The 21,962-nt window shown below is 40.2% G+C and overlaps 1 protein-coding gene and 1 pseudogene across 6 annotated transcripts in view; one reads left to right on the top strand and one right to left on the bottom strand.

Annotated features, from left to right (window-relative positions):
• Positions 1-15,852, bottom strand: part of CDC14B (cell division cycle 14B) — a 103,271-nt gene extending 87,419 nt beyond the window's left edge. For all 6 annotated transcript variants that reach the window (XM_087444270.1, XM_087444266.1, XM_087444269.1 and 3 more), the window contains exon 1: positions 15,621-15,852. In XM_087444270.1, the coding sequence (XP_087300396.1) occupies positions 15,621-15,780 (160 nt within the window). In that variant the 5' untranslated portion in view covers positions 15,781-15,852. The remainder of the gene's footprint in view (positions 1-15,620) is intronic.
• Positions 5,547-5,959, top strand: LOC101395031 (mitochondrial import receptor subunit TOM7 homolog pseudogene; annotated as a pseudogene).
• Positions 15,853-21,962: the final 6,110 nt, after the last annotated feature.

Raw genomic sequence — 21,962 nt, 5'->3', positions numbered from 1 at the left:
AGAAAAGATTAGCAGGTTCACCTAGAAACTCTGCATGGCAAACACACATCACCACCACAACTAAAGCTAATGACAAATAGAAAACATATTTGTAAATCATCACACATAATAATTTCCCTAATATTGAAAGAGCCTAATGCATATAAATTGGAATCAGCCAATGTAGCCCAACAAAAAAATGGGCAAAGGGTATTTATACCCAGTTTTCAGAAACTCAATCTGTGCTCATAAAAGAAATACAAATGAAAATTACATTGAGACTATAATTTTCTACCTGTCAGACTGGCAAAAATCCAAACGTTTGATAACCCACTCTGTTGGTGAAGTTATAAACAAGTCCTCTCATACACTGCTGGTGGGACTGTAAATGGATATAATTTTTATCAAAATTACAAATATATATACCTCTAACTCGGCAATTCACTTTTGAAAAGTCATCCCCTATACACATCTGTACATATATAACAGGCTATTCAATATAGCATTATTTTTTATAGCTAAAGACTGAAAACAATCCAAATGAGTATCAATATGGGCTTGATTAAAGATCTTATGTGCATTATAAAATGAAATCCTATGCAGCTATAAAAAAGAATGATGAAATAAAATTGAAAGATCTCCAAGATATACCATATTCCATCAATTCTGAGATGTATATATTTTCACATTTGAACATCTCTGAAATTATGCCCTTATCTTAAAATCTGTGACTTACAGTTATAATTGGCATATTTCCTATGAATTACTTAATACATTCTATTGTATTTTAGAATCAATGAAATATATTAGTCGAGAACAGCAAGGTACAGAAGAAGTATGTGCAGAATATACTATCTTTTAGTTCAAAAAGAATCTATTAAATGCAATGTAGTATCCTGAATTCTATACTCGATCGTATCTTTTTTCTAAAAGATATTTATCAAAAACGTGGGGAAGTCCAAATAAAGTCTAGAGTTAGTTAATAGCTCACATCAATGTTGGCTTTTTAGTTTTGACAAATGTACTGTGGTGATGTAAGATAACATTAGGGGAAACAGGTGAGGCATACATGGGAGCTCTTATATTATCTTTGCAACTTTTCTATAAATCTTAAATTATTCCAAAATAAAAGTTTGCTAAAATAATAATTTTTAAAAGAACTATATTTTATGCAAATTCATTTTAAAAAACTCAAGACAAATGTAAGAAACTAAAACCTCCGTGGGAGAGCAGAGTGGGGAGAACTAGACAGATACGGGCAGGGAGAGGCCAGCGGGAGACTGCTCACTATACTCTTGTCTCAGAACCACGTGAATGTATTTACCTATCTAAAGTATCAATTAAAAAATTATAAAAAGGTACTTTATGAGAGGACAGAGGGGATAAAGAAGGGTCATTCTAAATGGAGCTTATATTTACAATCTAGAGACCATGACAAGAATCCAAGGCTTGGCTGAGGAAGGTCTACAACCTCTAAATTCTCTACCCAATTTTATGCAAATGAAGTTATGTACATCTTCCTCAGTAGAGGAGTCACAAGGAAATAAATAATTATAAATGTGTACAATGGAATAATATGCATTCACTAAAAGATATATATTTAGACATATTTATGACAATAAGTGATTCCACTGTAATATATGAAGTGGAAAAAATTATAATAGTATTTACAGTGTTTATCTTGCTGTAAAAACATCTCTCTCTATAGAGATATCTGTGTATATAAATACGCACTGAACAATCTAAAAGGCTATATGTGGTAGTGATTAATGCTGTTCACCAAATATTTCTGGCTTCCTGCCTAACAGGCACATTCCTGCCTCTCTGTGGTTGGGTGGGTGGGACCATGTGATTATTTGTAGCCAATGAGCTATGAGTGGAAATGAGCATTTAATTGCTGATTCAAGACCCTCCATAGCACTTTTTCCTCTGGCACAGGGACCAGTAATATTAGAGACGACTGCTGCTCATCAGCCTAGATCTCCAAGCAATTACAATAAGCAGAAGCCCCTGCTGACCCACAGTGGATGTTGAAACAGAAACAAGCATGAAATCTCTAAGCTGCTGAGATGCGGAATACAACCAAGTCTAAACTAACTACTATGATAGAGAAAACATCCTTGCTACTAGAATCATTGATCGTTTTTTTCTTTTCTTTCTGTGATGTCCTTTTTTAAAAATAGGGAGCACCTATATTTTAGAAACTTTTTTGGGGGGTGGAGGAGAGACACAGGTCTTAGCATGGGCCTTGGCATGGAGCAGACACTGACAACCCAGAGGCCATTATCATCACTTCTTAATCTACAGGAGCTTGAAAGCATCATCCATTAGGATCCTCCAGCTTCCTTTGTTCCAATTCTGTGCTCACTGAGCAACCGAAGAGCAGGGAAAAAAGCAAGGTACAAAACAGGGGGAATAATGTGTTGTAATTTGCATAAGAGGATACAAACATACATACATCTCTAAACACACATATACATATATTTGTAAATACACAGAAAATCTCTGGTAAGACAGAAGAGGTTAGTTATGTTGATTGATTCTGAGGAGGCAAAAAAGGTACCTAGGTGACAGGGGAAAGGGAGAATCTTACTCTGTGCTGTTTACTCTTTTGTATCTTTGAAATTTGAACCATGTGCATGTATTATCTATTCAAAAAATAAATAAAATGAAAAACTTAAAAAAAAAAAACAACTCTAAGTGAAGGGGTATACTGATTGGTTAGTGGGCCATATTTCAAAAACACAGAAAGCCTAATAAAGGGGCTTGCATGGACCAATGATGACTGCGTCACCAACCCAGAATCATGAACGCACCTCAACAACATGGAACATGATTAAACGGTGAGAAACAGCATCAGCACTATTTTTTTAAATAAGTTCTAAAAGCTGCTCACTGATATTCAAGAAAATGAAGAAAAATTATTTCTAATGCTTCCTAAGTCAACGCTTTTATTATTGAATCTTCATCCCAATGTAAAAGTTTCAGCATTGCTAAATTCCACCTCTTACAAGATTAGCATTATGACTTATATTTTTCCCCCCCACTAAGAACAATGGACTGGATTATTGTTTCCAAAGAAAAATGAAAAGGGACTTTGCAAGACTTAATAGTATGGGGGAAGCATCCAAAAAAGTAGGAAAATAGCACTGACACCATATATGGTAAACTGTGATTTTTCCGCTTTTTATCTGTGTAACTCTTTGTACATGCATATGATACACAGATTATAAACGCTTGAGCAATTAAATCAGTAGATTTCTTTATCTTGAAACATTCCCAAGAGTACCTAGCACTTGTTATCTGGCCTTATTAGAAATTTTAAATGACATAAGGTGGTTGACTTCACACGCATGAGCTGGGGATAAGGAGTTCCTGGAAATGGAACTTGCATGGAATCCGCAAAGTCTCCATGGAGATCCAGTCCTGGCCTTCTACGCTGGCAGTGGCTCAGCAATTCCAGTCACTTCACATTCAGTGAAGTCAGGATTATCTCTGGCCATAATTCTTCCAGATGCCAATCACAATTATCAGTCAAACCTCCAAGCTACAGTGATGTTTATAAAGCCTTTCATAAAAATCAAAGAACTTCCACCCATCCTTAATTGCACACTGATCTTTACCTAGTTTCCTTAAACAATTCCTTGCAAGGATCTCATTAAGCTTGCATTTTAAACATCCAGCTTAGCATGCTCCCATTGGTTCTAACCCTCACATGCATACCTTTTCTCAACATTTGCTATCAAAAATGCCCCACGAGGACGAAACATAATCATAACAACACACTCAACTCGGGATATGATTGAGCGATAACTAGCTAAGAACTTACAATAATAGCGCTAAGATCACACAGAAAAAATACATCAATACCGTAACTGATTCAGGAGGCACTGGAAGAGCTCCACCCCCTCCCCCTTTCAACACACTTTCCAATTGCATCAACATTTCTCCCCCACCCCCCCCAACATTTCTTTCAGGGCTTTCTCTGGCCTACAGAGCCCATTTGGGCCACCCTCATAGCAGTTCAAAATTATCACTCACCCCTCCAAGTTACTGGTGTATAAATATCCCAGCCTCCTGGAGCCTCACGTGTTCTATAGTGGCTCTATAGTTCCCCTGTGAGATCAAACTCCAGTTACTACATAGTAACTTGCTTGATAATGAGCCATCTACGGCCTGCCTTTCCAGACCCTCTCACTTCGCCATTCCCCTTGGAGAGCTTCCTGGAACATCTCCCAAAGAAAGTACTTGCATTAGAATCCTTGACTCAGTCTGTTTGGGGGAACCCAAAACAAGCAGTTTTATATATGCCTATTTATTCCTAGCAAAGTATTTTGTGGACAATATAATTACAACAAAGCAGCACTGCATAGGGTTACGTTAAATGGGGTATGTAACAGGTACACAAAAAACTGGCATTATTAAAAAATTGCTTTTGTGGCATAAAACAACAAAACTTAGTAATCCTATTCATAAATCTCTATATTAGAATCACATTTGTTTTCTGAAATCATTTTAAAATAGAGTCATTAATCCAAAGCTTTGATTAAAAAAAAGTCCAAGTTTCTTGCTTAGCCTTCAGAATATCCCACATTTTAATTATGGAAATTCCCAAAAGTGTCACATTAAGAAAAAATTCCCTTAGCACTGTGCCTGGAAATGGTTGTCTTCTGAGTCCTTGCAAATTTAACCTCTAAAAATTTATTTAATCAAAATAATCTGAATAGGTCCTAACAGATAAAGGACGCTTTAAGGTTTATCTTCTTTATCCTGCCCTCTTGAGTAAGAGAGATTTCATTAAATAAAGTATTTTTCCATTTTGGAACAAAGTTGTTATTTAGTTCAAGTTAACTGCCATGTCTCAATGCTTGTTACTGGTGGAATGTAAGAGCACTGTGGGGCAGCTCTGAGGGTGTGAAGAGGATATTCCCCCTGTGCTGGGGTAGAGTCTAGCCCCAGTCCCAGCAATCACCCCCCAACTGCCACCACAGTCGGGGTAATGCTGCTGTCAAGAGGAAGGAGAAAGCGGGGACTCATGTCTTAACTGTGATCAACAACAGTTCCTACTGGTTCTGGACGGGAAAAGAAGAGAATCTTTTCAAGTGTAGCTCAAGCCTCCTTTCCAAGAATCCCATTCATTCAGAGGCCTCCGTCTTTGCGTGTCCATGAATTCACAGAAAAGCTCCTCTATGTGACACAGATAGAGACAGAGATATATATATAGATCTGTATCACCCAGTTCTGTGTGCTAGCCTCACTTCCCAGCGATCAGAGGTCAAGTCTGAAATCTCTATGGCAGCTCTTGCAGCAGCCATCGCAAGGAAGAGACCATAAAATGCACTCAAACATATGCTGAGTCAATTTGTGCTTCAAGCCCTTTCAGTCACAATAGTTTAAAATTAGAACATATTAATAGTAGAATTAAAATCCCAACCTCAGTTGTGTTTGCTAGCTAAATTCTAAGCTATTTTGACAGTTTATTGTCAAAAAGGAAAGAAATGCATGTTAAGATGCTTCAGTTCTTTCTTTTTTGGATTCCCGAGGCCCTGGCTGGTGTTGTGGTTCCTCGCTGTGTAGTCCCGGCCGTCGCCATGGTGAAGCTGAGCAAAGAGGCCAAGCAGAGGCTGCAGCAGCTCTTCAAGGGTGGCCAGTTTGCTGTCCGCTGGGGCTTTATTCCTCTCGTGATTTACCTGGGATTTCAGAGGGGTGCAGATCCTGGAATGCCTGAACCAACTGTTTTGAGCTTACTTTGGGGATAAAGAACCATTTGGTCTTCTGGATTTGGAAGCAGTCAATGGACAGGAACAACATGGAAGGTGTGCGCACTGGCTGGGATAAGAGACGAGACATCGTTCCGACGTTCACCAGTTGAATGGCACAGGGCTCTTACTTCTCAGATGCATTGTAGCAGAGTGGAACCTCTACTGACTTGTTTATGATAGACTATCAAAATAAATGGTTTTAACAATGTTAAAAAAAAAAAAAAAGATGCTTCAATTTCAGGTATCAGATGCTTCCACCAAGCTATCTAATGACAGTATTACAATGAAAAATTCCAAGAACACATTGAGAACAGCTCCCAAAAATGTAAAAAGACAATGTTAATTCTGTTATACATTCATGTCAAAGCGATTCTTCCTCAGCACCTATAAAAGAATGTGAAAATCAGAATGCTTTTCAGTTCAAGTCACACACACCAAACCTAGTTCTTAAAATATTTACGATGAGGGGCCGGCCTGATGGCCAAGTGGTTAAGTTCAGGCGTTCTGCTTCGGGGGCCGGGGTTCGCCGGTTCGGATCCTGGGCGTGGACATACTCACCGCTCATCAAGCCATGCTGAGGCGGGGTCCCATATAGAAGAGCTACAACTCTACAACTATGACACACAACTATGTACTGGGGCTATGGGGAGAGAAAAGAAAAAAAAGAGGAAGATTGGCAACAGATGTTAGCACAGGGCCAATCTCCCTCAAAAAAAAAAAAAATTTAAGATGAGTATTATTCATCTTTAGTGGCTTCAATTTAAGAAGCAATACTCAGCTTAAAAAGTGCTCTGTAATTACTTCTTACCAATAAAGAAGGTATTCTTAAAAATAAACAAGGTATCTTATTTTAAATCACACCTGAGATACTTTGAGATTCAAATTACAGATATAGAATTGATTGGAATGTAGACCTTTCACTTCGGCTCTTAGACAGGATTTTCAGTATATTATTAACTATATGCATTCACATATATATATATATATATATATATATATATATATATATATATATATATATATGATTAGTTATATAACAAAAAGAAGCTTTTCCCCTTGTTTCTTTTGAAGGTTAAAACACACACACACACACACACACACACAAAAGACACCATAAGACAGATCATTTTCACCATATATTGGAAAAAATAATTCACTTTGTATAGGAATTGAGTGACATTTCCATCACAAAATTCTCTCAGACTGATAGTTTAAATGAAGAAGAGAGCAAACTACATAATGACTGATTCCTTCATTACCTGTCTTCATTGAGTTGATGACTTAAGAGTCTATTCCTTCTCATTCTTTCAGGGATAAGGAGCACATTGTTAGAAGTCTTCACATCCCCTTCTGCTTTCCTCAATAATACTTGGCCCAATCCCTTGCTCAAAGTAGCTGCTCAATAAATATTTGTTGAATGGATACACTAATTAATTCCATAGCACAATTCAACAAATACAAATAAGTATAAATTAGCGAAATGCAAAGAATGATTCAGCTGAGATGGTCCTAAAATAGAGGGCCTTGCAAAATTCTGAATCTGTAATGATATTATAGCATTATGGATTGGGTATAAAGAGATCAATGTCATAAACTGCATAGCAGTGCCAAGAAAGTAATTTTACTTTCAAATTAGAACTTGAAGGAACAACAAATATCACTGACATCAGGAACAAGATGTTTTTCTTCTGTGAAAAGTACACTGCCGACCAAATTTTAATGGTATAAAAGTGAACTACCTGGGAAATGAAGTCAATATGTGATATTACATAATTAGAATGAATTTACTCAGCTTTTCAGACTCAAAGACAATGGGACCAAATCTTTGGACTGGTGAATAAAGCAGTCTAAGAGAACCGCTCCTAGAATACAAATGATACTAAGAATTAAAGGAGCTGAATAAAACACCAAGAGAATAAAGTCAGAAATCTTTTTAACAATTGGCAAGATATATACATACATAGCTATTCAGATTTGTTCTTTTGATAACTGGCCTTATTTGAGGAACTTTAAAATCAAAGGAAATCAGATTACTTTTTAAATTCTTTAAAAAAATAGAATATAAAAGAGCTTCCCTGTTCCCAAAGTTCAAGCTGGCATTTCATGAGATTTCCTTCTTGCCAAACACAGTAAATAAGATATAAGCCTGTCCATTAAGCAAAGAAATGCCTAGAAATAACTAAGTAATCTAGGGGGGAGAAATCAAGAATAGCTTTTATAGTTATAACAATTCATTTTATTGTTGTATCATATGTTATTCATTTATTGTATCCTTTCAGCAAGAGCCTACAAAAGTGAGATTCAATTAAAACAGCCAAAGTTTCGTAGTACCAAAAATATCCACCATCCAAAACAGATTCATAATTAACCCAATAAAATATCACAGAAACTACTTTCAGCATTACCTATACACAGAAACCAACAAAACTTTTCATATAAAGACAAATTTCAACTTAAGTCATAAACATACGAAAGATACTCTACAGTTACAGAAAACGGAATCTGCTACCTACGACTAAATTTAAGACAAGCAAACAGGAAGGGACGGAACCAAGAATCACAACTAACAGATTAAATCTACAGTTTTAAAATCATCAGAAAGAACTGCAAAGTAGAGTCAATGATCTGAATACCTTTGTTGGAGCAGTATCCATGAAAAGCTATAGAAAAAAGAGAGAGAGAGAGAAGGGCGTAAAACTTTCACATAAACTAGAGAATCCAGGTGAGACGTACACATTCCAGTTAAATATCTTTGTATTTAGAAAGTTAAAATCAACTTTATTTTGGAAAATGTTTTCTAAGGTAATCCCTGCCTAATATGGTAGTCAGCACCTCTAGAAATTAAGTGACGAACCTCAAAAGCTAAAAACCAAATAACGTAAAGAAACAATGTTTGAAGATTGCGGAGCCCCTGCCAAACCAGTTTCTCCGTCTCTGATGCAATCTCTCCACTTCTTTCCCACACCAACCCCTGCACCTACTTACCTCACTCATTAAGGTGCCTGTACTAAGTGAGGAAGGACTTTGAAATAAGTCTTCCCATACTTTTCATTTCAACTTACAGATAATTATACAAGTAATTTTTATGTGAAGGACCTTAATTAAAGGACTTACGAAGATTAAAACTATTCTGTGGCTAGGATGGGAAGGAAAACAAAATACTGGCTACTAAAAGTATTTGTTTTCCAGTGGAACAAAAAAAATAGATTTAAAGGTATAATTTTTCATTTATGTTCAACTCCCACCCCCTTCCAAATAAACTGGGTCTCTGTGCTACACATTAAGTATGGAAAAGCCCTTTGAAAGGCAATTTTTTTACCCAGGGAAAAAAAAAAGCCCTGTCTGCCAATAATATGCACCACCAGTATCATATCTTTTGGATCTGTGAAAGATTCTTTTAAAGCGAATGCACTAGGGCACAGTCATGCTTTAAATTAACCACTCTGAAAAATTTATATTCTATCATTAAAGAATGTAATATACATGTTTTATTTTCTATAACCTTCTACCTCTGGCTCTCCCATGAGGCCTTTGCATCTTTACAAAAGACCACCCCCCCCATAAGCTTTGCTGCGATTTAACATTTAGCAACATACAAACTCTTCAGTATAATAAAAATACATAACAATAGCCTCAAAAATGAAGGAACACCTTTGGTTTACTCTTTCTCTTAGAAGGTATCTTCAAAGAGAAACCGTAACGTTTTCCCCACGGCAGAAAAGATTATCAACACGACGCGAACCTCCTCCGCTGCTCTGACAAATACTGAGCCAGCCTCATCAGGAGCATTTCTGCCCTAAAGATCCCTCTCAGAAGCAGAGAGGAGCACACTGCATTTTCACTGTGCTGATTCACTGAACCTTTCGTGCAAGTGCACATATGAGGGAAAGGTTGCTTCTGAGCTGGAAACCCTTCTAACCATGACGACTGCTCAGTCTGCCCTCTGTAATCCGCCTAGCCCACTGCGGGCACACTTGTAATTCTAGGGACCCTTTACAGAACCCTGGTTGTCAACGAGGCACCAGGCCAGGCACTTCACAGGCATCCTCTTCATTTCATCCTAACAACTCTGTGGACTTTTTATTTTTATTTTTTTATTAATTTTTTTAATTTATTTATTTTTCCCCCAAAACCCCAGTAGATAGTTGTATGTCACAGCTGCACATCTTTCTAGTTGCTGTATGTGGGACCGGCCTCAGCGTCGCGGGAGAAGCGGTGCGTCGGTGCGCGCCGGGGATGTGAACTTGGGCCGCCAGCAGCAGAGCGCGAGCACTTAACCCCTAAGCCAGGGGGCCGGCCCTGGACTTTTTATTTTTAAACGTTTGAGAGAATAGAGGCTCCAAAAGGTTATTAATGATCTGGCTGTGTTCAATCCCAGTGTGGGTAGACACGAGCTTTGCCTCTGTCCTCGTGTCTAACCACTAGAATTAGCTCTTCAAAAACTCCAGTGTTTTTTCCCCAAAGATTTCCACCACGGTTCCTCTATATGCTAATTCTTCCTCAGACCCTCCAAATTTTATTTTCTTAATTATCACAGAAAACATAAACCCATGAGAACAGGGACTATCTCCAACAGTGATTTATTAGAAGCACTTGAGAGAAAAAAGGCCTGGCAGAGTAGGTATTCATCACACATTTCATTATACCTTTTTTGAATGAATGAAATATCTGGAAAATTTGGACTGTGATGATGGCCAATTTGGAAAACAGCATGAGCGCTGGAGACCTGAATTGGGTACTTAGTTTGCTCATTTTTCCAAATTCACTAGGTAATTATTCATCTCTCTGAATTCAACTTTACACACACTACTTATCAAGCATCTACTACGATATCGTCTACTAGCCTAAGTAGCACAGGACTAACTAGTAGATGTTCAATAAATCATTTATATACAACTCTGTGAAGCAGCGTTAGCTGTGAGAAAGAATAAAAGTCAGGTGGTCATGGCTTTGCCAAAAAGAAACTGCATCAATTTGGCCAAAATTACTTATCTCTGGTCTTGGCTTCTTCAGACAGAAAACTGGACGGATGTGGTATTTCTGTATGATCTCTTGAAATTCTTTTAAAAAAAATGAAACCCCTGTCCTGTCAATTCAGAGATACACAGAGATGATCTCAGAAATTTCCAAGAAATGTCACTGGTAGGCACCAATGCCTTCCTTCTATCCTAAAAATCCACAATGTGGTTTCATGCCAGGTCTCCCTAACCCCAATGGGAATTGGGGAAAGTCATTCCCATTGAAAGGCACAGAGAAGTTAGTTTGCACTGATGGGAACTCCTGGCATTAGTTCCATCTCTGTAACCCAGTTATTCCACTGCCTCCTCATCTGTATGCCCACCAACCACTCTTAGGTCCACTGAAGCAGTAACATTTAAACTGTGTTAAGGTTTTGTCTGTCTGTGAGGCTGGAATGCCTAAGAACTTAGACTTAAAGCAGATAACTAACATGACACCATCAGAAGTAAACATGTTGAAGAATTAAGCAGGCACATAAATCAAGAAAATAAATTCACATTATGCAAAAACTTAAGAGTAAGTATAGAAATAAGTCATAAGCAAGAAGAAAAATAAACACTACATACTTTGATAAATGTCAGTCTACTACTACTAGAAAAATGAATTTATTTCCTCCTTGAATCGGTGCCCCAGGTAACAGCATTCCTTTTCTATCAAAAAAATATACTTCTATCACTGCAAACAATGAATATACATGACTATTTTACATAGTAAGCATTCAATAAATATTTCTTGAATTAATGAATAAATTTTCCCTGTCTAATGATGTCTATTGTGAATTTTTTAAATCCTAAAAAGACGGGGGCGGGGGGAGGCAGTGCTGTACCTGTTTAATTTTATTTGATGAGTATCCAATACACCATTAATCAGTGCTTTTAAATGACAATCCTGACCTCCACTAAAGCTTCTCCAATAAACTATTTACTGTTACAATATAAGCACTCTTTAAAAGATAAAATATCATAGCAGACACTGAAGAAAAATTTTTTTTTATTTTAAACAAACCATCAAGAATCTTTTTTAGCCAGTAGTTATTACCAATTTTCTTGACTAGTCAGAAATTTAAAAAATAAAAAAAGTAAAATAAAGTTGTGTACCAACTATTAAATCCTAAGCACAGCGATTATGTAGTAGTGTTATAGTCTTTAAAATTTTTTCCTATATTAAGATACGCGAAAGATACGCGAAAGGAGAAATGTGCACTATCATTTATAGAGGGCCCTATTTAAGGGACAAGAAATTGAGATCAAAAAGATTCAGACTTTTGGTTGCAAACAGGTTCATAGGAAAATCAAAAACCTGACTACATCCAACATTTTTCCTTTGGTATTTATCTAGTTCCAAATCCAACTAAAAACCCTTCTCACTTCCCTTCTTCCCCCAGCTTCCTTGACTGGGTAACAACTCATTCTGATCATATCTTTACTCAGTATCTCTTTAGCATTAATGTATACAGTTTACACTCTATTTATGACCTTTCTTTCACATGGTACACTGGAACTGCACCAGGAATAGAGCTCAGGTAAAAATCCATGTCACTGCACATGGCAAGAACTAAGTGAATAGTCAATGAGAGGTTGATAGGGTCCGGTGGGAATAAAACCCCCATCAGTCTGCTCCTAGCAAGAGTAAATGTCCAGTGTAGGAGGCCGGCTGGCTAGACACTAAACAATAGTGACCACGTAACAAAGGACTACAGGAACAAAAATAGGCATTAAGCATCCTTAATTAAATGTACACACATGAAATATCCTGGGATCTAAGTGAATTCAACTTACAGATAAAACAGATTGCAATGAAAATGTCAAGGAACTAAAGTTACTTACTAAAGTAAAAAAATTTTTAACATATTTAAGGGTAGAGTGGGCAGAAGTGATAATGTGCATTAATTTTTACAAACCAACCCCACTGGGAAAGAATCTTCACTATCCTAAGTGTTAGCGACAATGTAGAATGATTGGTACATGCTGGTGGGAATGCTGGTGGTGTAGCCACTTTGGAAAAAAGTCTGGCAGTTCCTCAAAAGGTTAGACATGGAGTTACCATGCAACCCAGTGATTCTACTCCTGGGTATATACACAAAGGAACTGAAAACACGTGTTCAGGCAAAAACTTGTACGTGAATGCTCATAACAGCATTATTCATAATCACCAAAAAAAGTCCACTGATGAATGGATAAACCTATGTATACTCTGGCCTGGCCTCTTCACTTCTAGTTTACAGATACAGTCACATATGTAGGCAGACATGTACACTGATGTGACTGCAGTCATTTGCAGTAGGGGCTGGAAAACCCTCAAATAACCATTTATTTATTACCATTAAATAGATCACAGTTCAGCCATACAATGAAATACCATGCAGCCATTAAAAAGAGGACTGCTCTTGCTGGCATGGCACAATTTGTAGAAACTTGAACATGCAGAGAAAACTGAAGGGAAAGAAAATATTACCGGGAAGGGAGACTATATCTATATATCTCCTTTGGCAACGTTTGACTTTAAAAATGTGCATGCATTGCTTTTCAACTTAAGAAGACAATGAGGGAAAAACAAGTTGGAAAGGATGGGACCAGGTGCCGTTTGCTGAGGATAAGGCCTCAAGCCTTCCCTACAAGCCCAATAAAAGGTAATCCGCACCCTGCATCCAAACTTACTTTAATTTATCTTGTATATCACACGGAAACAGACTGATTCAGTACCATTCTTCCAGAAAGCCGAGTCTGTCACTAAGGGATACAGCTGGAGAAATCCAGGGAAAGCTGACTCCCTTACTCCCCTGGAGTGATCTTACACTGAGCCTGGACCCTTCCATTATCTGGGCTTGTAATATAAATAACAGCATTTTGATTTTATATAATGCACTAACTCTTTCCTCAACATTCTGCTTGGTGATATTTTCTGAAGTTAATTCATTGGTCACTGCCTCACTGAAAGCCAGCCACGTTGCATTTTTTTCTCCATAAAGGAGAAGGAAGAATTACTCCAATGACTTTGCTTTCAAAAATCTCCTTTTTGATTGGAGACAACCTAAATGTTCATCAATAGGGAGCTGTCTAAACAAGTTATAAAACATACATACATTTAAATCCACGTATACTTTTGTATGGTTTTATACTTTAAAACTATATCTACTTTGGCCTAAACAGTAGTAATTAAAATCAAATAAGGCAGTTTGGTATGTAGTAATACAGAACAATCGTTCTGCTAAGAAATACTGTGAAGAAAAAACAATACACAAAACAACATTTTGTGTGTACCATGCTTGGGTATGGTATATATACGTGTGTGCACGCAGAGTCTATTTCTGGAAGGATTCACAAGAAACTAGGAACATAAGTTGCCTCTGGGGAAGGGCAGCAGGCGGCTGAAACCAACTTTTCACTATATACTCCTGTGTGCCTTTAGAATTAAGAGTTCTGTGCCATGTAAGTGCGTTACTTGCCTTAAAATTAAACAAACTTCCTTTGAGGAGGTATAAATAACAAAAGGCATTAAGGAATGTGTGTCCTCCACCCAGCCCTCCTCAGCGAGGCCACCTCCCCGGGAGGGCACAAGCTGATGGGACCTGGTCTCAGCCTCAGCAAGCCGGCTTCACCTCCTACAGCGCCACGAGCGTACCGCTGACCCAGGCAAGTGGCAGCCTGGGACAGGTACTTAAGGCAACCCCTTCCTCCTCCTACTTCGTTCCCAAGGGCAATCCATCAACGCTAAGAAACCTTCCGCTCTACTCTCAGCTTTGTTTAAAATGGACCTTAGTTTGCAACTATCCATCAACCTAGAAAATAATTTCTAGGAAATTTGTTTGTCTCATCACTTTCTAAACTAATGTTCTGACCACTCCAGCTCACCCGGTTTATCAAAGGCTAAGAGCGGGAAAGAGATTATAAAAAAACCCCAGCCCCCCCTCCCCCCACGCCAAGGTTTACACATTCGGCGCCACAAAAACAGACTGCAAATTCCCTCAAAACTGTAGACAGCTATGCTGTTTACAAAGCGTTTCCACAAACATCATCACATTTAATGCCTTCACACGGTTCAGTGTCAATCTGGCAAACCCAACAGCTGCCAAGTTGGATTTATTAGTCTTCAAGAATCGGAGAATCAGCACTAACAATAAAACAGCTATCAAAGGGCTTCTTTTCTTCCTGCTCTGGCTGGCTGCGATTTCTCACAAGTGACAACTCTGGGCATTCAGCATGCTGGCCAGTTCAAAAGCCATCAACGTGACACATTCCTTCTGGCAGCCCCGGAGGGGACCTACCCCTAGGAGGTCTGGGGCGTGCTCACGCGCGTGCCTAGGGGAGCGGCCAGTGCAGTGAGGACCCGGCACGGATCTGGCTTCCGTGCGGGCGGGAGCGCCGCGCCGGCGGGACTCCATTTCCTACGGAGCAGGGAGGTCTGGCAAACGCCAAACGAGCGGGCAGCTCCCGCGCCGGCGTGTTCGCGCGCTCGGGGAATCCTCCCGGGCGATCCCGAGGTTCAGACTCCCGTGAGGGCCAACCGAACTGGCAGCCCCGGGAGGCGGTATCAACCCGAACTCAGAGAAAGCCCGAGGCGCCGACCTGACGCCAGCAATTTAGAAAGGTGACCCTCGGCCCACCTCGCTGGGGTAGGAGAGTGCAAACCGGATAAAGTTACAGCTCGCAACAAACGCAGATGGAAACTTGGGGTAGAGGGGCGCTCCCGGGGCGCCCGGCTCCCGAGGGGGGTGTGGCCGGCCGGGGCTTTTATGGGGGTGGGGTGGAGGCAGTCGGTCGGGCCCGGAGGCGCCTCCACTGCGCGCTGGGTGGGCTAGGACCCCCGCGCAGGGTGCCGCGTGTCCCGGGCGCCCCTCCGCGCGCGCGCTCGCCGGCTCACCGGTGATGTCCAGGTACACGTCGTCCTGCTGGTCCAGCCGGTGCAGCTCCTGCGACGTGGAGCTGCGGCTCTTCTTCACTCCCGGCGAGGACGCCGAGCAGCGCCGCGAGCAGGGGGGCGCAGCGGCCCAGCTCGGCCGCCGCTCGCTCTTCCGCTTCATGGAGGTAGCCGCGGCCCGTCAGGGGGCCACGACCATGGCCCCGCGCGCCCGCGCAGGCGCCCGCCAGCCCGGCGCGGGCGCTCGGGGTGGCGGGCGCGGAGAGGCGCCGCGGGGACGGCGGACGCCGGCCGAGCCCGGCGGGAGGAGGCCGCGCCGGAGCCGGAGGAGGGGCCGGCCCCACCGCGCCTGCCCCGCTCCCTCCTGCGGCCGCCGCGGGACCCGCGCCGCAGCCCTGGCTACAGCGCCTCCTGCCGCCGCGGGCGCCCCCAGCCTGCCCCCAGGGGCCGGCAGCCCGCTGGCGCGGCCGAGGCGAGGCTGCCGCCGCCGGCGGTCGGGGCTGCTCGGGGTCAGCGCGCGCGCCCACCGCGGGCGCGGCCGCTGCTGCCGAGGCGCCCGAGCACAGCGGGCCGCGGCTCCCGGGGACCCCGGGAGGGCTGCTCCGTGGAGCTTCATTCACAAAAAAGGGCCCACAACCCCCCTCAGGGTCCGCAGACCGAGGCCTTTCATTGGTCAGTGAGGCGTGACGTCACGGAGACAGCGCCTTTCTACAGGCAGGTACTCGGTGACGCCATAAAGAGAAGTCTGAGTGGTTCCGCCAATCAAAGATAAAAGAGTGCTCGCGACCCTCCGCCAGCCCCCAACTTTTCTGTTTTTTCTGTTCCCTGAGTGCCTGGATCCTAGTTCCCACCTTCCTTCAGTGAGTCACCAAAGCTTTACACAGTCCCACTCTGGTAACTTAACTCCAATCCTTTGGCATGTATATTTTTTAAAGTATTTCTTGGTTTTTCTTGTAATCGCGCCAAGTGAAAGGGCCTCTTGCCATGGCTGCTGGCTTAGAGGAGAGTATGGACGATTAAATTGTCCGCCGCTCTGAAGACTAAGGCACAGTTGATTTCAGAACTTAGAACTATTTAAATCAGCTCCGTTCTTTTTGTCAACCTGTGCCCAGCTTTCAAGAAGACCACGCAAGGTCTTCTTAAGGAATCGATAAACCTGCCGTGGAAACGCTGTATATACCACAATGGTTTGCCCTCGTAGTCCCTCGTCACAGAATCCAGTACCCGTATTAACTCAGTAATTTAATACACCAGTTGCTGTGTTTTTCTTACCTAAGGTGTCGACAGGTCCAATTATTGAAGTATTGAAGCAAGTGCGAATTTAATCCTTGAACTTCTATCTTGCAAACTCTAGAGTCATACCACTTTTCTACTGAATTAAGATCTTGCTTGATCTTTCTGGAACTTAACTAAAACTAATTTTTGACGGCCTTTAAACAAATGTCCACGGTATCATCAAAAGGGTGAAAAGATTGGAGGGCAGTCTTTAGATTTCATAGCCCAAAATTCTACATCTTGTAAACTATTCCTAATTTTTCACCAGCATTTCAACGTTTTATCCTGCAGTTCCGCAATTACTGCCAGCCTCTAGAAGAGAAAGATGAATTTGAGTCAGTTCCCCTGGAAGCCTCTCAGAAATGCAAATTTTGATGGAGTACTTCCCGGAGGGGCTATTTGACTTTCATTGTTGAAGGCCTTTACCTTAAGCCCTGCTAATTAAGGAGGAAAGAGGGCTGAGGAAAGAGAGTTCTGCCTGACAGTGTCAGTGGAACAGTCTGGAACTAGGGATCAGCCACGTAGATCAGAAGCTTAGTAATCATGTTCATTCTTCCCTTGTTTCCCATAAGAAAATCAGTGAAGGCCTTAAATTAAAAATGGACTACGTGTTTGTCGGTAGGGGCAGCAAAGAAGCAAGAGATGTGGGAGGCTGTGAAGTGCTGTGCAAATAAGTTGTGGTAAGCCGAAACCGGGATGGGGTGGGAGGGGGCCAGGTCCTCTGTTTTGACCAGGAGGAGGTGTACAAAACAATGATTTGATATTTGTATATACTGCAAAATGATCACCACAATAAGTCTAGTTAACATCCAAGTAGGCCTTGTTTTGCATAGATATTACATGGGAATTGTCCGCTTGGCTCCCCAGAATTAAAGAAATTCAAGTATCCCATGACATTCTATTTATCTGAGAGTGACTTACATAAATGTCAAACTAAGACTAAAGTGCCAAGAACTTCACTTATATCAGTTTGTTTTCTTTCACCTTCAAATATAACATTTGGGCTAGAAATTCTAACAAAATGAATGTGATTTCAATAAAAGAAAAATGTCATAAATACAGCGAAGTATACTGTTTAAGCATTTCACATTTTACAAACATATAATTTTACGGTTTTGTTAGTGTAACATCATTAGGGAGAAGGTATATGATTATGCTTTGTAATTAAGGGGAAATAACTTCCATTCTTGGGAATAGGGAGCCCACGTGCTAAGTATACACATTGAAGTTTTAAACCCTATTTATATTTTGTTTTTAGATCATGTTTAGATAGTGGCATAAAGAACCATTTCTTTCTGATACTTGTTTTATCTATGGATCTCTTGAACAATTTGACTCTTGCTGCTGTTCAATAAGGTGACCTCTGGGCTCTGAAAATTTGGCCACACAAAACGTAGTTTAGTTTGCTCAGTTGGTTGGTTAGTTTGTTGTTCAGTGTTTGATCATGGATCATAGAATTGTAGAGCTTAAAAGCACCATAGACAATATTTGGTCCAAGGCTGTTCTTTCACAGTAAGGACATGGGGACACATAAGTGGCAGTGGCAGAGAACCTAAACACTTTCCCCAGGCCTCGGAGTTGTCTTTCCCTGAGCTGTCTGAGCTTAGAGAACAGATGCCTCTGATTGTTCATGCCTAGCATGATGGGCAGCACAGAGAAAAGCAAAAAAAGGAAGAGAGGGGCTCTCTAGAATATTTCTTTCTCCTAGGTGAATTCACCCTGAAAGGAAAACAATTAAGGAACATTTTCTTATGCGTATATTTCAGATAAGTCATATTCTGAAAATCTGAAATCTTACCCTAAAATTAGTAGAAATTGGTCAATAGATACGTGATATTCAAGTTTCAAATAAGTTTCAGAATCAGTGAATTACAGCTTTAATTATGTGAAGATAAAAAATTTGATTAACATCAAAATTTCCATAAAAACTAGAAGGTTTAGGTGGCAGGCATAGAGGAAGACAGACACACTAAAATCTTCACTAGCATATTTAAGAAGAGTTGGTTTTATTTCATTGGATATTCTGGTAGTCTCAGCATTAATCTGAAATCCCCGCATATTCCTGACCCTGACACTGAAAAATCTCTTAGAATGGTAAAAAGGGAAGAAAATGAATATTTATTGAGCTACCATCACATGCTGGACACAGTGCTAGGGGCTTCACACTGTTAAATAACAAAAATTCAACTAAGTAAATTTTAAAGATCGAATTGGCTTTATTAAATGATTCATGAATCGGGCAGCATCCCATCTAGCAAGTAGATAGGAGCTCCAAAGGGCTACAGAAAGGGAAAGGTTTTTAAGGGCAAGATAAAGAAGTCATAAACAAAAAAGATTATTTCAGGCTTAGGTAACCTACCTGTGGGGGATGGAAGGGGTCTATGTGACAGGTTACCTCATCCTCCTTTGAGGGATGGAAAGGCTTACCTCTTTGGTGCTGACCAGAAAATTCCACACTGACTGATTAATACTGCATTCCCAGGGAAGGTTGTAACTGCAGTTAGGTTAGGTATTAAGTCTTGGTTTGCTGTCGAGGGGCAAATTACTCCATTTGGGGCCTGTTATTTCTTTTTTTTAACAATTCCTCCTTTTGGTCAAACCCTCAGCCTGAGAAATGTGATCAAAAATTAAGGCATTAGTGCCACTCAGCTACCACTCGGTAGTTCTGGCAGCTTCACTGATCCTCTGTTTGGTATTCACAGGTCATGATGTTTTTTGCTGAATCCCTGTGATATTCACAGGCCACAACTTCAGGTTCACAATCTTCAAGTTGGTCATTGTCTGTTCCTTTCCTGACGTTCCAGTCTTAGATCATTTGCCTGGTGGTTAGTGGCTGCGAACAAGCATTTAAAGCTTTTGAGAGGATACAACACTCCAGGGGGATTATTATGATTATAATAAGCAGGATAATTCCTGGTGTGTGGAGTGCACTTCGGAGTCATGGTCCCCAAGACCCAAACCAATCGAAAGCAAATAAGTCAAAGAAAAACCCTGTTGAAGGAGTCACCCTTTTAAGCCAATGGCTTGCCCAGTGATCTTATGTAAGTGAGTTTCAACTTCCCCAGAAGTGTTGATCCAGGTACAGCAGGTGGTCTTGGCCACAACACAGACACCTCCTTGCTCAGCTAAAAGATAATCAAGGGCTATCTTATTATCAAGAAATCCAGGGATGTTGACCAGTGAAGTGTCTCAGTCTGTTTGTGAATAGCTGGGGGCTCAGTTAGATAACCTAAGAGTCATTGACCGGTTATGCGCCAGCTATTGAGGCATTTATAGGCCCAAGGAGAATGATAACTATCACAGACAGAGATAAATCCTGTAAAGGCACAAACCATTCCAATTAAGGAGGTACCGTTAATGGATAGATAAGAGTTTTTGAAGACAAATCCAGCAGTCTGAAAGGCAAAGATTACCCCTGTTAGCAATGGCCTGGGAGATAGAGGTTATGGCATTATTTTTCTAGGCCAGTGCCAGAGTAAAGGAGAGAAAGGGAAGAAAAAAAGAATTTCATGTTTAAAGTATGAAGTCTTGATTCAGCATCTTGGGAGAAAGCAGTCTACCTCAATGTCAGCTACTTCTCTTCCTAGTGAATTTGATTTGGAGGTTTCCAGCGTTTGTACAGGACCACATGTCAGGTGGAACATTCTTCAGCTGTGAGATGTATATCTAAGGCTTAAGTCCCTAAAGTTTGGCTGTCATCTGGGTATTGGGGAGGACCTGGTATAGTCTCTTCCAAGGAGATTCAAGGGCAGTCTTTCTTCTTACTGATTCCAAATCAGAAGGGTGGGAAAAAATTCGAAATGTTAGTTTGGAAAGTTGTAGCCAGATATTTGAGGAAACTAGGAGAATTCAGGATCCGGTCCAATTTACAGGTATGTAACAAATCCTCAAGGCAACAGGACTAGAATCTAATATCTACAAATGTGCAAACATAATTTTTTCTCTCTACAATTACCCCCACTTTTTTCCCAAGGAGGATCACAGTAAAACTAATTTGTTTGCATTAGACTTGGCCTGATTATTTACATAAAGTGCAGCAAGAATAGTGATTGACCATATATGCTCTTTTTTGAGACTCTTTGCTGGAACTTTTTATAAGGAATCACAGATTGAACTTCTTAAAAAACTTCTTAAGGCCAGGAAGCCAAGCCAAAGTTCAAGCAGTTCCTTAAAGCTGTCTGGTCATATCTGAGTCTATGTACATTTCTCTCAAGTATGATATTCCAGTCAAAGCCGTGGTAATATAGCCAATGTTTCTAATTGCATAACAAATTTTGTTGAACTTATATAAATAACTAACAATATTGCCATGAAAAGAATACTCAAGAGTTTTTGAATTTTGGAGGGATCAGGTAGGGAGAAAAAGTAAATGTTCATCTTTGTTTACAAAGGTATATTTTACCAAATTGCTCTAAGTCATAGATAGCTTAAGAGAAAAAGTTTCCTTAAATCTGGAAAAGCAAAACATTAGAGAATAAGTGATGTTTCAAACAAGAAGTCATAAAAATTATAATCATCCTTCTCAGTTCATTCAGTCCTATGTTATTAATTCTTGTGCTTGAATCCAGTTTTTCCACTAGTTCCAGAAATTTTTACCCAGTTCAGTTTTATGATCTTAAAAGTTTTCAGAAAGCTGTACTTGTCAAGGTGCTTTTTATGAATCTCCTTGAAGATGAAACTCTTTTGTAGGAACACTTTTGCAAAAGCATCTGAATAAAATAATAACTGTAAATGACAAAAGACTTAAAAATGGCCATGGTTAAGGATCTGATGAAAGTTCATTATAATGCAATTGACAAGGAAATTTGGTTATATCTGTAACATACAACACTTCAAGATAATAACTAGAATTATGACTGATAATATTATACCAGGACATATCAGAATTTTAGGAATTTCAAACAATTTCTTAGAACACTTATACCTATACAAACGCAACGTAAAGAAGGCTTAGTATTACTTCTTATTTGACAATGCTTCCCATGTAACTTAACATATCAAATTAGTCTAATTAGTTTAACATCTCTCTTTTTATAAGGAAAGAGAACAAATCCTTTGAGATGGTCGAAG

Source organism: Ceratotherium simum, chromosome 20 (assembly GCF_057802395.1).
Source record: "Ceratotherium simum simum isolate JZ-2026a chromosome 20, ASM5780239v1, whole genome shotgun sequence".
In the NCBI taxonomy this organism is placed as follows: Eukaryota; Metazoa; Chordata; class Mammalia; order Perissodactyla; family Rhinocerotidae; genus Ceratotherium; species Ceratotherium simum.
This window is presented reverse-complemented; position numbering and strand designations above follow the sequence as displayed.